At 40.3% G+C, this 15770-nt stretch overlaps 1 protein-coding gene across 1 annotated transcript; it reads right to left on the reverse strand.

Moving 5' to 3' along the window:
* Nucleotides 1-12664: 12664 nt before the first annotated feature.
* MAP1LC3C (microtubule associated protein 1 light chain 3 gamma) lies at nt 12665-14701 on the reverse strand. The gene is made up of 4 exons (XM_040059031.1): nt 14609-14701; nt 14455-14510; nt 14229-14335; nt 12665-13221 (listed from the first exon to the last, which is right to left on the reverse strand). Exons 1-4 carry the CDS (start codon nt 14664-14666, stop codon nt 13011-13013), a joined length of 432 nt encoding a protein of 143 aa, XP_039914965.1. The 5' UTR covers nt 14667-14701; the 3' UTR covers nt 12665-13010.
* Between the last annotated feature and the right edge of the window lie 1069 nt (nt 14702-15770).

The following is a 15770-nucleotide window of genomic DNA, read 5'->3' on the forward strand; positions in this document are numbered from 1 at the left end:
TTCTGCAAAACAGAAAATATCAACTATAGATGGGAGAGAAGTAATGAAAAGTACACAGCAAGTGAGCTTCGGTCTTGTGGCTGGAGTAACTTTCCTTCAATAGATTGGTTAAAGGCTTAATAAAGTTTTCTGGCTGGATTTTATTTTCAGTTTAAAAATTAAACACTGGTATCTGCAGAGATGTCAAACACAAGTAAACTCTGTACATAAACTATAACTTCTAGGCCAATTCAGAAGCCTTAAAAATAAACCTTCTAGGATGCCTGGAAGATTTTTATATTAAACAAGTGCCTGCAGTGAGTCACACCCACGTAGGATGGCAGGATACTTACTGCTGAATGCAACTGAGTTGAGCATAATTAGTGCTAAGTTTATAAGTAGCAGTACTCTATTTTCTTTTTTTTTTTTTTTTTTTTTAAATTTCATTTTTTCAGACCAGCAAGAAAATCTCCTGAGATGGTAGTCGTTCCATCTCAATTTTTATTTGAATTATCTTCTTCTTGTGGACCACTGAACAGAGGTTTTAATTTTGCTCACAGTCAAAGTAGTTAATTTTGTGTAAGATCTGACCCTCCTTCTGTTCTTAGTCTATAATGTTTCTGGAATTGGAAAGTGACTTTAGAAACTTTTGAGCCAATTGGTCTGAATCTTTTTGTGTAATGAGGAAACTGGGTTTGCCTTTTTTTATCAATCTTCTTTATTCTGAATGCTTTGGACTGAGTTTTCAGCCCTGTCTTCTTGCTTCACTCCTACTTCTTTCTAGGGGTCTAAATAATAAGTTCACTAAAGAGTACCCACTGTAGCTATAAACAAGGTGTAAGTAATCCAGGACATTACATCTAGATATGCACATTGAAAAATCATAAAAATTAAAGGACATTTTAGGCTCATATTCTTCTGAACTGAAACTTGGAACTTTATATTTCCTGTGTGGAGAGGAGTGTTTATATCACTCACATTTCCTTTATTTGTGCTTCTAGAGACCTGGTGACTTGGAAGAGACCATTTACCAGTGATTTGCAAATGCATATAGTCAGAAAAGAGGATCAACCTGGGCTCCCCTTCCCAGAGGGCTACTAGAAATCATCAGATATGGCAGGTAGAGGAAGTTACTCCATCACAATTGTATTTTATTTGATGAGTATATTGTGCCATACCTTCTTAACTCCTTAAGGATACAGGTTTTCTGGAGTACTTACCTGCTTGATAGAATACGTGAACCTACAGTTGTCACATACAACTGTAGTGAGAGTAATTTCTGAGTTGCAGTCATTTAGCTTTTATAGGTCTTGTCAACAGAGAGTGACAAAGGTCAACAGTATTGTCCTCATTTTTTTTTTTTTTTTTAAATAGAAACTCTGTTTGGACTGAAAATTGGAAGATTAGCCAGTGTTCTCTAAATCAGTGAGACAGTAAAAACTGGCATTTAGGTACTTCGAATCACAGTTCTGCACTGTAACAAGGAGACAACATTCCTGAGATCACCTGAAAGCACCTCATAGATGGTTAGAAAGGAATAGTATAAACATATAAGCCCAGTAACTTCAACTCATAAGGTTGACTGTAAACTTAAAATCAGCTTTTAGGAGATCTAGGAACACACTGCCTCTTGATTTATTTTAGGTTCTGCACCAGAAAAGTTAAACAAGGGGAATTGAATAATAAGGATGTGTAAAAAAAAAAAGAGGAGCAATGTCCAGCCAATCGGAACTCACCCCTAATTCCAAGAAAAAGCATTCATCCCATTACCCTTCCCAACTGGCCCTGCTTGCATATAAGTGGGTGATAAAACAATATTCTTTGAGAATAGTTACATTTCAGCTGGAGATCAAAGATGCACATTTGTTCTGTACCATACTAAATTAATAGATGACACAAGAATGCATCAGTCCAGTGAGTTATATGTCTAAGCCTCCATTGTCTGGAGCATAACTTAAAAAGCTGCTTCTGCACTTGTGACATGTGCCTAATATAGCTGTGGGTGAGAGCATCTGAACATTCCTCAGATGTGCCTGCAGGAGGAGGGGTGCAAAAATGTTGAATCTCCCACATTTATAGCTGTTGTGAAATGCCGGCACACCCTAGCAATCAACATTAATACTTGAGTTTGTTTTGTGGAATCCTTATTTAAATGACACTAATTTAAGTTTGAAGAACTTAAATCTCCTATATGTGATGTGGATTTAGATGTGAGTGTGCTTGTGTCTGTCTGTGTGTTGGAGGTGAAGAGGTTGAACTAGGAGTCTTCTACAACTCATATTGCACATTTGTAATTAACTTCTCCAGTGCTGCCTTCCTGGACAGCTGCAGGCACATGTAGGTACAAAACCAGGTAATATACAATGGTTTTGATGATGCCACTGAATTCACAAACCCGGAGTTTAATCATCAAGATAAATATTATAACTTAATTAAAATGAAAACAAAGATGACTTCTAAAGTGAGGCAATGCAGTGTATTTTCATGTATGTGATAAACTATTTCAAAGAAATCACCAGCCAGTGAAATCACTCAATTGGCTCCATTTGTCCTTTTCCAAAAATAGATTTGGTGTCATGCACTGAGAAGTCTATTCCAGTTGTGCTGCAGGAGAATCCATTATTTATCATGGACTTTTAGGGGGACTTTTTTCCCAGGGCAGATTAAATATTTGGACTTCAGGACTGTGGGAAACCACACATGAGTTAGAATTAATGTCTGTTGCTTAATTCAGGTATTGGCCTGTATCCTGGGGAGTTGCAGCACTTGAGGACTTTAAATGTCATTCAAACCTCCCTTAGCTCTACCCATCAGTCTTGCCTAGAACCTGACTTGACAGGACTAGAGACTCTGGCTCATAAAGTGTCTGTGCAGCTTGTAGTGGCAAAATAATGCCTGGAAAGCATGCTAGAAAAGATAATTGGTGGGGTCTTATTTGTATCTATACACGTGGCCCACTGAAGGTGAACTCAGTTTGCTGGAAAATGGTAACATCTGGCAGATTTCTTTTCAGTTGGAAATGTTGTCTTATTTTTCTTTTTTTTTTTCTTTGTGACTATTTTTTTTTTCAAACAAAACCTTACTGTTTTCAATTGCTAAGTGTTTGAAATTTGCAAGAAATTTTGCTTTCAACAAGTCACAGTAAAGCTGGACATTTCAAAAATAATTAGGAAAGGTGACACATACTGGGTAACAAGGGAAGTAAATGCTCAAACTAATACATTTTATCAATGTTATTTAGCACTCCTATAAAGGAGAATTCTAGAAAAGGACCTTTTGCCTCAGTTTGACCAGACTGTAAATGTCTGGCCTCATTAATCCAGAATGCTAAGTTAGCCTTTGTTCTAAACTCCCTGTGCTGCATAAGAAGGTATCCTAGGCCATTTTTACGTGGTTGTTTTAATCTCCCAGCTGTCTGCACTGCTGCCAGAAAAGATTGGCCTTGTTTTTTCTCCTCTCAAGTAACTCATTGCCTTTTGCCTACTGGTTTCCATGTCCTACCTCTAGTATACACCCAGCAGCCTTTTGAATCAGGCCAAAGATCATTATCTGTTTGAAAACTAGTATTAAGGAAACAAAAATTTAGTGTGCTGACACACACAGGTCATACGTTCATCTGCCGAAGACTCCATTATCAATTCTTCCTGCTTAAACAATTAAGGATTTAAAAAGAGTAATTTAGCCATCTCTTATCCACAGGTAGAGTAGGAGGTTTTTTTCTCAACACCTGAATCAATCTCTTGACAATTCTTTGAACTTTCCCCAAGCTGCAATATTAATCCTGAATTGTACTCACTAGATTGAGTGTAGCAGCAGTCATTCCATTGCCAGGTGCAAAAGTAAAGTTAAAATTCTTCTCCCTGTACACATATCCAAGGATTGTATTAGCCTTTTTTCATGACTGGCAACACATGGTGGCTACCATATGATTATTCTCATATTCTTCTACAAGACAAGGCCCAGCAGCCACTCCTGTAATTTCATCTGTAGTTGGATTTTGTATGTGGCTGTTTTACAACTGTGTGTGCTTCCCTTCACAGCACCCACTAGCAGTGATCTGACCTTCACTTTTTATCACTGTTGCCCTGTAAATATTTACAGTGAGATACTTCTCAATCATTGTTTCTTTACTTGCAATTGTGCTATTATCTTTCTTTCTGAATAATTCTAGAATCCATGTTTCAAATGAACAATATGAGAAGGTGGACAGGGTCTTAAAAGCCTCTTAGAAATGCGTAAGTGATCCATTGCACATGGGTATTGACATTCTTCCCCTTCCTTTCCAAAGAGCCTTTCCTTTGTGAGGAATATCGTGTCTCTTTCTGAGCATTTTCTTCTTGAGGCTAAACCATCTCAGTTTGTGCAACTTTTGTCATACTAAATTTCTCCTGGTCATCAATAATCTTTGAATTCTCAAGTGGTTCAAATTCTTCTTGGTGTGCAGTGCCTAAACTGTACACAGGATTTCAGATGAAGCCCTACTGTTTTTGAGTACAGCAGAGAACAGGCTTGCTTCACGCATCATGCAGGCTCTACTCTCAGTTAGAAATCTCAGGATTGTGTTTGCTTTTTTCACAACAGCATGATAGTGTTGACTTCTGCTTGGCTTGTGATTCAGTATGTTCTGTGGGCTCTTTTAAGAGGAAATGCCACCAGCCACTTGTTTTCCATCCTCTATTTATGCAGCTGATTATTCTTGTCCTAGTGTAGGGTTTTACATTTATCCCTCTTAAATAGTACCCAGGCAGTGATGAGAGCCCTCTTCATTCTTTTTGTAAGATCTTTGCCAACATTTTTGTGTTTCGTATTGCAAAATCCACGAGATACACAGGACTAGCTATTCTATGGATTTTTTTTTTTTTTTTTTTCGTTTGGATTCATATCTTTATTTGTTTAGAAGGCATAGTGAGTAAGGGTATTAGATAAGCACCAGCTCTATTAGCAAGTACTTTGTATGTGGACAAGGAGACAAGAGAAGAAACTTCTCAATTCATGGGGTAAACTCCATAAAATCTGATTTGTTTAACCAGAGATTAAATGCAGATGTGAAGCAAACAGCATTTAGAAGAAAAAGGCAGGAGCTGACATTGGTTAAACCTTTGTAAAATTCCATGACGACAAGCAGATGATTAGAATTTCAGTCAGGAGAAGGACCTCCAGCATGCATAGATTTCCTTTGTGTTTCCTTGCAGTGCAATCATGACTTCTTGTGCAGAGTAATCAAGGAATTAGATAGAAAGAAAACATCTCTTCTCAGTATTTTATAGAAATAGGTCTTTATACAGTGTTTAGCTCACACTTAATAAGCAAAGATAAATAAATCTTCAGCAATTTATGCTGGAGCCAAAACTGGTTCTGAGCACTCCTGAGAATATGGCAGAAATAAAAAAATGTGTGTAAATTAAAGTATCATTAAATGTGAGTCTAAGCACTGTTTTTATATCACAAATACTTGTAGTGGTGAATGTATTTGGGTTTAGTAGCTGATTAAATTTAGCATGTTTGCTTCAAAATACATAAAGCACCAGGATTTGTTTTGACCTCACTTCTACTGTTTTGGAATCACTGTTCAGCTACTCTTTATTTAAATTTAGTAACTGGGACAAAATGGGAAAGACACTTGTGTTTTGAGCACTGAAATCAGTCTGAGCCTTGAGTTTTGGCCTGCTCTGGATGCTGGGGTTTTGTTAATCTCTGATTCATTTCATCTAGTAACCCAAAAGCAGATGGAGAATGACTTTGAATCACCTATTTTTTTTATTGTTTGCATTTATAACATTGCTCAAAAAATCACAGTTATTAGTTAAGGTTGTGTAGCAGACTTTAGTGTGGCATTGACTTTGATAATCACAGAAATAAAAGAGGCAGGATTCACAAGGTCAGAAAATACAAGTGCAGAGAAAAATTCTGTCCTCTCCAAAGGATTATATTTTCAAATTTCCTGATACTCTCCCTGCAATCTGGACTCCTTATAGCATTAATCTCACAAAAACTGGGGGTTTGTTAACAGATTTCCAGAAGCCCTACATCAAAGTGAGAACACACACACAGCCCTGTGGGTTCGGTTTGTAGTGTGACTGTCTTTTTGAAATTCAATTTGACTGTAACATCCTTCAAAGAGTTTGCCAGCAAACTGAGCTTCACAGTCCATGGATAAAGAGATGATGTTGTACTCTCGCTCTTCTGTGTGTTGACATACTGAATGCAACTTTGATTAAGTGCTTTCTTACTTCAGTAAGGTCATAGAATGTAGTCCAACCAAAAGTGTGTGGATGTAACCAAAACACATCCAAAAACCCCAGAAGACACAAAAATTTCTATGCTGAGAATTAGCAGAAAGTTCCACATGATTTTAAAATGAGATGTTTAGAATGGAATAACCCTTCTTTCGACTTTTCAGTGTTACCCAAGTGTCTCTTGGTATATATATTGCACATTTTTATGACAGTTACACAGGTGTAACTTAATTGTCAACAAGCTTTTTTTTTTTTTTTTTTTAAATTCATGTTTTCCCCCATATAAATATAAGTTGAGATTTGGTTTTTCCCTCTTGACAAACCCGCTTAAGTAAAATTAGTTTGATGGGGAAAAAAATAGATTAGTTTGAATCAGGAAACAAGGTACTTGGCAAAACCATATTTTAAAGGGAAACTTTCCAGAAACTTAAACAAAATCTTTCATGTCTGCTAGAGTGCTTGACCTTTCCTTCTTCTCTTCACATCCTGTGGATAAGTGCTTCCTCCCATGAACTGTAACATGGTAGCTTGAGCTCTGCAGCCTTTACGGCTCCAGAGACAAATTTCAGTGCCTGCCCCTGCTTCTACTGGAATTGCTTCATTTATTTTATAAGGTTTTGCCTGGATTTTCCACTAGTAAAACTGCAGCCTCTCATAGATCCTGCAGTTGCATAGTTTATTTTCAGAAAGAGAAAGTAGGCTGGGGGTTTACTTTGGGAGCTGGGTTCGAGCCCCTTTGCCACACATGTACAAAGGCCCTAGCTTCTGGCAGCAGAAGTTGATTTGCTGTGCTGGGTCCAGGGAGACAGGAGCTACTTGGAGTGCACAGTGTAGAGTTTGTGTCTCAGCCTCTTCAGGGAGAAAAAGGAATCATAGCAGGGTCTTTCCCAGTTCTTTATCCATTGAGTTATAAAGATGCTCCTCTGTGAAGCACATGACAATAATCTTGCTCAACCCTTGCCTAGTGGACCAGTTGCCTTGGATGTCAGAAACAAAGGAGCCCTTCCTTTAAGGAAGGGTATTTATGTCAGAAGTACTGACATGGACTAGCCTGTAGACCTATATAATCTTCAAGGTCTTCCTATTCCAGCAGCAGTTCCACCCCTCAGTTTCTTGTGACAGCTCCCCTCTGCACCAAACCCCTCCTGAAAGTTGTGACCTCTCACCAGCCTGCAGTGCATGGCATCCTGATTCTGGATGCTGGGGTTTTGTTAATCTCTGATTCATACATCCTGGATGAGCTGGGGTATGAAATTTAACTGCCACGTCAACCTATCTTGTACCTCTAGTGAAAATGGCTCCCTTTGGTGAGCAGGGCTAACCCACACAGCCGTTCTTCCGCTGAGTCAAGAAATTTTGTCTCAACAAAATTCACTGGAACGGGGGTGTTACCCAAATGGCAGTAATGGCCACAGCCATCTCATTTAAACTGTTGCTCCAGACCTGGCAGAGGCACAGAAAGCTGAGTCACTGAGGCACAGCCAAATTTTGTGGGTTCAACACAGGCTGAATTACAATACCAGAACAGCTATGAATTATCATACAAATTTGTTACGTGGCAACTAAGGTCATATTATTTATAATTTTTTACAGCCTTGGAACCTGAACTCAGGTTCTGCAAACACAGAAGGCCTGATCCCTTTCCAAAAAAAGAATAGGAACAGTCAGCGTGCAAGAGAATGGCTGAAAGAACTGAGATTTAAACCAAATCCAGCTGCCTCCTAGGAAAATGCAGTTTCTCCTGAGGCCTCTCTTGACAGTTTTGACAAACTTATGGCAGAGCCAATATAATTTCAAATAGCAAAATTATCTTCATAACCCCTGCAATGCTTGGGTTACCCTGACAGTCTAGACAGCACAGATGTGTCTGCACTAAGCTGGTGATTCTGCTCTCACCTGCAGCACAGCAGCTGTTTTCTCTATTGATGGCTCTTTTATTTTGTAGGTGACTAATGCATCAAGCTGCTGGAAAATGAGTTAATCTTTCTCAGCCAGTCAGCATTCAAATACACAGCTCACATCTCCATCTGATCTTTAGTTTTTCAGTACAGATGCAGCATTTCTGGGGAGAAGAGTCAGACGGAGACCATACTCCCTCACTTGACATGAAATTTTTAAGTTCTGAGAGTAAGGGCCAAGTTGCCTTGTGAAGTAGTGCCAGCACCAAGAATAGAATTTCTTTATTTGCCATGTCTGCCTTTCAGCACCATCCTGTGTGTTTTTTTCCATTGACAGAGTTCGCGTTTTGTTCAGGAAAAGGCTATATCCACCCTCCATCTGTGAACATGTGTTTCTTTCTCATAATTTCTTTGTAAGCTAATGGGTGTAATAGTTGCCTTAGTGAGATCACACTGAGGATCAGGCTTTCCAGGCAGTCACAGGCAGGCTTGTGAAGAGTACATGGTTGCAGCTGCTTTGGGTGGGAGCACTGATATGCATGCTTAACCCCCTGGCTCACTGCTTTCCCTTTCCTCACCCTGGTTAGCTGACCTAAAGATTTCCCTGGAAATCCATTTGTCAGGCTGTAAAGTCTTGGCTCTGTTTTCGGGAATGAGAAATAAATTTTAGGATGTCTTGGTCAACAGCATCAAGGACCAGGCAATCAATAGCATTTCTGACATAAAACAGGCTTGAATTGAAGGTCTGATTAAGATCCAGACTATGCTGTTATACACAGAAAGAAAGTAAAGCCAGGGTCTTGAAATATTTGCAAAAATAAACACCATCAGCCAAGCCCACCCTGCAACAAATCATAGGCAGCCTCATAAAAGCCCTTTACAGTCCCTAACAGACATGATCTAAGTGCTGAGTGGCCCGAGCAGCTCCTCCTCAGTCCCTGCCTGCCTGCTCTGGAAGATCCATGTGTACCTGGGCAGGCACACTCCCTCCTGGGGGTCTGCCCCTTGCAGGGGAAAGCACAGTGCTGTTTTCTGAACTCTGGAATTGAGACTTGCCCTGGGTTCTTCAAAACCCACCTGGACTGCACTGCTACTGTTGTGTGCCACAGGAACGTTACCGTCACGAGAGAGGCACCGCATGAAATACAGGAGGCAGGGAATGACATGACTTTCTGGGGAGAAGTTTTAAGGGCATTACTAATTTCATTAAAGTTGTATTCATGTCCCTCTAAACTAGGGTCAGACTTATTTATTATAGGACCTAACTGCCCTTGCATGTTGCGGACTGTATGGGAACAAGTAGTAGCCTAACTTAAACTTCTATGAAGCGATCTAGAATCGTCAGGGGAGAGAAGTGGGTAGACCTAACATTACAAAGCAACAAAGCATCTTTGGAAAGCTAAAGAAACTAAGCACATATTTATAGGGAGAAGTCTGGGTTTGGTGGTTTTGTTTTTTGGTGGGGTTTTTTTTTGGTTTGTTTTGTTTTGTTTTGTTTAATTATTATTATTTTTCTCTCTCTTATGGGTTGATTCAAAGACATGAAAAAATGGGCTATTTTAAGATTCAGGAGATTTGTCTCAAAATATTTCTGGAACAGTGGTTCTTGAGGGAAGTATGTATTCCATTACAAGTTTTGTATATAGGCTGTAACTGTAACATATGAAATAGCATTTCTCAGTCACCCTCAGGGATCCCTTGGAGGTTTTCCATAGAAACCCTTCCACTCTCCCCCCTTACATTTCATAGTGCATAAATTAAAACACTGGTTTAGGTATTTTTGGTTTTTTCCCTGTAATTTCTATACAGGCTTTCTTGAAAGGAGAATATAGCAGGGGAGTTTGATACTGAAGGTTCTATTCTGTCCTATTATCTCATTTTACCTTCTTAATTTACAATATCTTACCTAAACAAAGCAACTTATTTGCAGCAGAGGATACCATCTGTCATTTAGTGTGTGTAAAATATTAAAATATTTTTATCCTGAAACCACCACCATCTGGAAATTATTAGCATGGGAAAACAATAAAAAGTCCATCTAAGTTCACAAGTGTTATTACCTTGAACAAGAAGATTAGTGTTCTCATTCATTTATTTATTCTACCAAAACATAACATTAAGTCATTTTTAAATCCAAACAGTTTGGAAAGCTCCTGATGGTGCTTATGTGTGCTAAAGCCCAGGCTGAGGTTATCAGGCTTGCCTTGCAGCAACAAATGTCAATTTGCCCTCCATAAAACATTGTGCACAGGTGGTAGCTGTGATTGTAGATGGCTGTAGAACATACTTCCCTCAAGGACCACTCTTCCAGATAGACCCTCATACCACTCTAATATCCCATATCCTTCAGGTTGATTTGGTTTATATTTAAAGCCAAAGCACTGAGCATCTTCTGGGATTGAGCTGCCATCTCTCCTTAAATTAGTGGTACATTGGAAAGGAGTATAAAATCTGCTTAATACAGCCTTGTGTCCTTCATTGAAAAAAAAAATATATATACCTGTTTCTAATCAATAAGTATTTGCTTGAGCAAATATTAGCTCTTCAAACAGCAGCTATATTGGAAGGAGCTGCACTTATCTCAGTTGCATGGCAGTCAGAGCAAAGTTTTCTCTTTGCTTCTTTTCTAATCCTTGTTCTTTGCACTTCAAGAGAGAATAGGTTAAATTCAAACCTTCTAATCATACCAAGGCAATTCCACAAGCAGGACAACAGAATTATTTGAGCATGTAACTCCTAGTTTATTATTTTAAGACTTTGTGAAAACTGTCTTTGATCATTAATATTTTTTTCAACATCTGATAGAAAGGCATGTCTATTACTATTACCCAATGATGCTTTCCCAGTTCACAGAGCTTCTTTCTAGGGTCATCAGGTCAGTTTAAAGTAGTTTGTAATGATGCTCTTTACCTGCAACTGACCTTCCCCTTGTGCAACATTTTTGGCTGGATCTGTGACTCAGCCTGTAGACACCATAGCCTAATGTTTATAAATGCTGGAGGGATCAACACTTACACCTCAGCCATTACATTACAAACCAAAGAAAGTTGTCTGTCAGCCAAGAAACTGTAGTGCTTCTCCCTTCGTCTACCAAGTATCACACACGGCAGGAAGACAGAGGAACCATTGAAGCAAAATATTATCCCACCGCTAGACTGGCAAGGCAGCTTGAATACAGAAGGTCTCCCCTTGCTCCCCCTACCCCAAGGTTCCCACAGCTGTTAGCATTTCTGTGTGGTGCTCCTGCCAAGCAGGTGTCTCTGCTTTGCTGAAGGGCTAGTGACAAATGACTATTCGAGTTCAATTTGTGCAATGGGAACTGTTTCCATTACAAGCCTAAGTGAAATAAATCCAAGCGACTGATTCTGAGATCCCAAAGCCCACATGTTTTTATAACCTATACCAACACAGCCTTATCCTTTCCACAGGTCAGTTCAATGATTTCTTTGTTCCTCAGCTCATGAAACACAAGTTGGCAAACATCGCCTCCACTACAGCAGGTACTCTTCTAAATCCCCTGGTTTAGAGGCTCAGACCTAGGTCTGCTCAGAACTTCATGTCCAAGAGATTATTAATGCAGAACCACTGCAAAAAGCTTACACACACAGTCCTTCCTTCCTTATGCATAACTTAAATACTGTCAACACTTCTTTCTTTGCAGTTTAGTAATTCCTACATTAATCATTCTGCAGTTCAGTACTGAGGAGAAGAATTGCATCATATTGTAACAATTTGATGAGGCTCCCAGAGGCTGATTAATAAATTGCAGACTGTGACAGATTTTTAAATTACCTGGTGTTTTTAGATGATTATGCATGATCAGAGTATTTCCAGCTTTCCAATACATTCCTCACACACAGCTTGAGTTGTATTTCAGACTAAGGCTCATGTCAAATATCCCTTTAATACATATTTATACGAACCAAGCCTGTATATTAAGATGAATCAATATTTTACTACACGGTATTTTTGATATTTTCAACATTTTCCAGAAACACTGGAATATCTCTTAATCCCAAGGTACATGACTTGGCTCTACCATAGAAAGAAGGCTCACTGAAGTCCTTCAGGGGACCTGACAAGCAGGCACCTGTGGGGCATGGATACAACAGTATCTAGAGTAACCCCGCCAGCAAAATTCAGCAGCAAGAAAATAACTCTTGAAATTTGATTACCCTTCTAGTCTTGCTATCTGCATTTCAGCTATTCTGACTAGCAATCAGTTTGCTTATTTAAACAGTTATCTATACCACAGACAGTGTTTTCTGTAACAGCTGACAGTTTATTCAGGTGTTAAACTTAACACTGCTCTGGCACTACTACTTAATCTCACAGCCCAGATACGTACCTTAATGAACCTTTCATAGTTATGGTTTTGCTGGTGGGTGACACAATCTAAACTTTGATATTCTGTTCAAAAATTCAGAGTAGCTGTGCAAGCAGTATTTCATTTAAAAGGCATTGAGCTCAAATTCCCAGAATTATTATAGGATCCCCTCCTAGACAATTTTTTACAGTCCTTCCTCAGATTAAAAATAATATTCAACTCGATACTTAAAAGGTTCTTTATTTTCCTCTTAGACTTAGGCTTTCAGGAAACCTTAAAAAATCAGTTACACAGCAAAGACTGATATTGCAAAACAGTGGAGGTGCAGTTCAAAAGAAAAAAAAAAAAACAAACCCTAACCCATAGTGTTTTCAAATATAAAAATATATATCCAAATTATTATTTAGGGAAAGTGTACCCCCATTTCTGTCTTAAGCTGGTCCTGCCAGCTTTTGGATCATAACTCCCACTACAGAGCTCAAGAGCTCACATTGGAAGGAGCATCTCCGAGGTTCATGTCACAGGCGTGATTCAGAGCAAACTGCTTTGCTGCAGCATAGGAACCCAATCTTAAGTTTTCTGAAAGCATTCCGTAGTTTTCCCTTGGGCAGTGGGTAATAAGCATCCAAACATCTCTTGGGAAGCATAGGTCATATACACAAAGCCATCTTCATCTTTGTAGTCCCTGTACACTTCTGCCATTGTCAAGGACATACTGGCTAGGCTTTTGTTGTTCACCAGCAGGTAGAAAGCTTGTGTAGCTGTTAGAGCCATCCTGCTTCTAATTGAAAAACAGAGGAGAAAAAGAGGATTAAGCACTAGCAAGTTATATATGGTTTCAACTTCAGTCTACGACATACATTAAGCAGAGCAGTTGCATGAAGTAGGTACAAGAAATTATACGTAAAGTTATTAGGTGGTTTAAAGTCTCCATCAGCAGGAATTTTACTGGAAGCTCAAAGGCCTGTGCTCTGAGGAAAGGTTTACATGGCTACACCAAAGATGCTACTGAGCATGGGCTTGGAGTTCCCAGTGACCAGGGAAAAGTGTGAATAGAAACCAAAAGCTTCGGTAATGCAGATTTTGTAAAGGATTCCAGCTCTAGTCTGTTACACTTACTATAAAATCTGCTTTCAAAAAACAAGTCCTTTTCAGAGACATTACATACAAGGATTATGATCTAAGGTGTCCAAGAGCCAAAAGCATCTTTTACAGAAGTTATAATCCAGAAAGATCTTTTTCTATACTTTAATAAGTGTGCTGAAAAACATAGCTTTCATATTTTGTCAGAAAATACCACAAAATATTTTGGGAGACTTCTTTGCTGTAATGTTTCATAAAGAAAAATTTAGCAGCACATTTAATTTCATTTCATTTACATCCAAGAGCTGCTTTGGACTTGAGCAAATTCAGCTAGGTGCAGTAAGAGAGCAAGGTTGTGACAGTCATAAGCAGAATGAGGTCACAGAGCCCCAGTACCTAGCCCATGAGGCAGGAAAAGAGCACAACAAGAGTCTTATACAGTCTTTTTTCTCTACAGTTAGGGAGAAAGGAGAGGAGTATGAACCCAAAAAAGACCACATTTTCCCCTAAGTGCACCTGTGAAAACATCTTTTGATTATCTTCGAGCACTTGCAAAAGAGGGAAGCCATTACATTACTTAACACCTTTATTCTCCTACCCACCAAAGGAAGCAAGATGTCCCCAGCAGCACACTAGGAAATACCTTCTTGGGGAACAGCAGCCAAGCCCAGGTGCTGCTCCAACTCACCGGTATCCATTACCCACCTGATGATGGTTATGAACTGTGCCATGGTCAGCTCCTCGGGAACAAGAAACTTGGTTTTGTCCAAGAGAGGAAGGTATTTCTCTTTATGGTATCTCTCAACAATTACCTGTTTCAATTAGAGTCACACTTAGCAAAACCTAAAACACCCAGGTCCCTTTCCCTCCGCTCACACGCTTCTTTCCTTAAACAGAGGCAACTACCTCCGATAACAAACCAGAGATTTACCGGGATTTTTGTCGGGAACTTGGCTCGGATCCCTGCTACTTCTTCCCGCCGGGTGGCTGCGGGGCAGAGGAGAGGAGAGAAGCGTTACGCGAGCCGCAGCCCCCCCGCCCCGCGCAGCCCCTGCACAGCCCCTGCGCGCCCCCGGCGCCCCTACCGAGACTCTTCCTGAGCTTGAAGGGCCGGTCCGGCTGCGCCCCGGGCGCCGCTCGCATCCTCCCGCCGCGGGGCCGCCGCCGCGCCTCGCACGGACCGGGGCCGCTGCGCCCGGCAGCGGGGCCGCAGCCGACGGGAGGCAAGGCGCGGCTGCTGAGCCCGCCCCTCCCGGCGGTCCCGCGGCTCCCTTCTGCGAGCGGCCGTGAGGGGAGGCGCCCGCGCTGCGAGGTGCCCTGCCCGGCAGACGGCGCGGTGCTTTGTGACAGGTCTTTGACTACCCTGCCCAGCGGTTCGGGGGCGTCGCTCGAGGCTGGACTGCCCCCAGCTGTCTTCCCTTTTCACATGGCCGGCCTTCTTCATACCGACAAACTACTTTCAAACTATTTCTTTGGTTTTAAAAGAAAACGAGACAACTTATCCCACGAACACACACACACACACGAAAACAAACAAACAAACCTGCACTCACCCCCACACAAAAAATCAACCACCCGCCCCTGTCATTTTTCATGTCCTCAGGCTACCAGGTTGCTTATTTTCTGAATGATTTGAGAGCTGAGTTTTAACTCTGGTTTTGTCTTTGAGGCACAGTTCTGATTTTAAGGGGTTTCAAGCAGACTCCATCTATTTGGTAAATATGATCAGACAGCTTCCTTGCCTTTTGAATTGCTGGTTTGTCTGTTTTTACTTCAGCTCTCAAGATGGCTTTGCAGACAAACATGGCTCAGCAAGGAATAAAGTTGACTTCATCCTGGTGGTTGTGTCTATAAATCATCTCAGTGGGGGTCTGGAACTGATCCTCACTACTTGTTTGCTTTACTTGTCCCTTTAAATATAGGAATTTTCATTTTATTTGATCTATCATTCTGATCATGATCTAGTGGCACTTAGGGACATGGCTTAGCAGTGAATTTGGCAGTGCTAGTTAATGGATGGACTCAAAGATCTTACAGATCTTTTCCAATTTAAATTCTATTATTTTACCAGACTAAGGGCAACTGGAAGTTGCAATTTTTTATGAGTTATAGTTTATAAGCTATGGCTTTGTCTGCTTGGTCAAGGCAAAATCAATGACTGTCACCCAAGATAATTTTGAAAAGGAACATATTAAATAAAGTGTGTGTGCACTATCTGCGCTTGTGTCAGGTTTTTCAACCAGCCCC

This window comes from Hirundo rustica, chromosome 3 (genome assembly GCF_015227805.2).
Source record: "Hirundo rustica isolate bHirRus1 chromosome 3, bHirRus1.pri.v3, whole genome shotgun sequence".
Taxonomy (NCBI): Eukaryota; Metazoa; Chordata; class Aves; order Passeriformes; family Hirundinidae; genus Hirundo; species Hirundo rustica.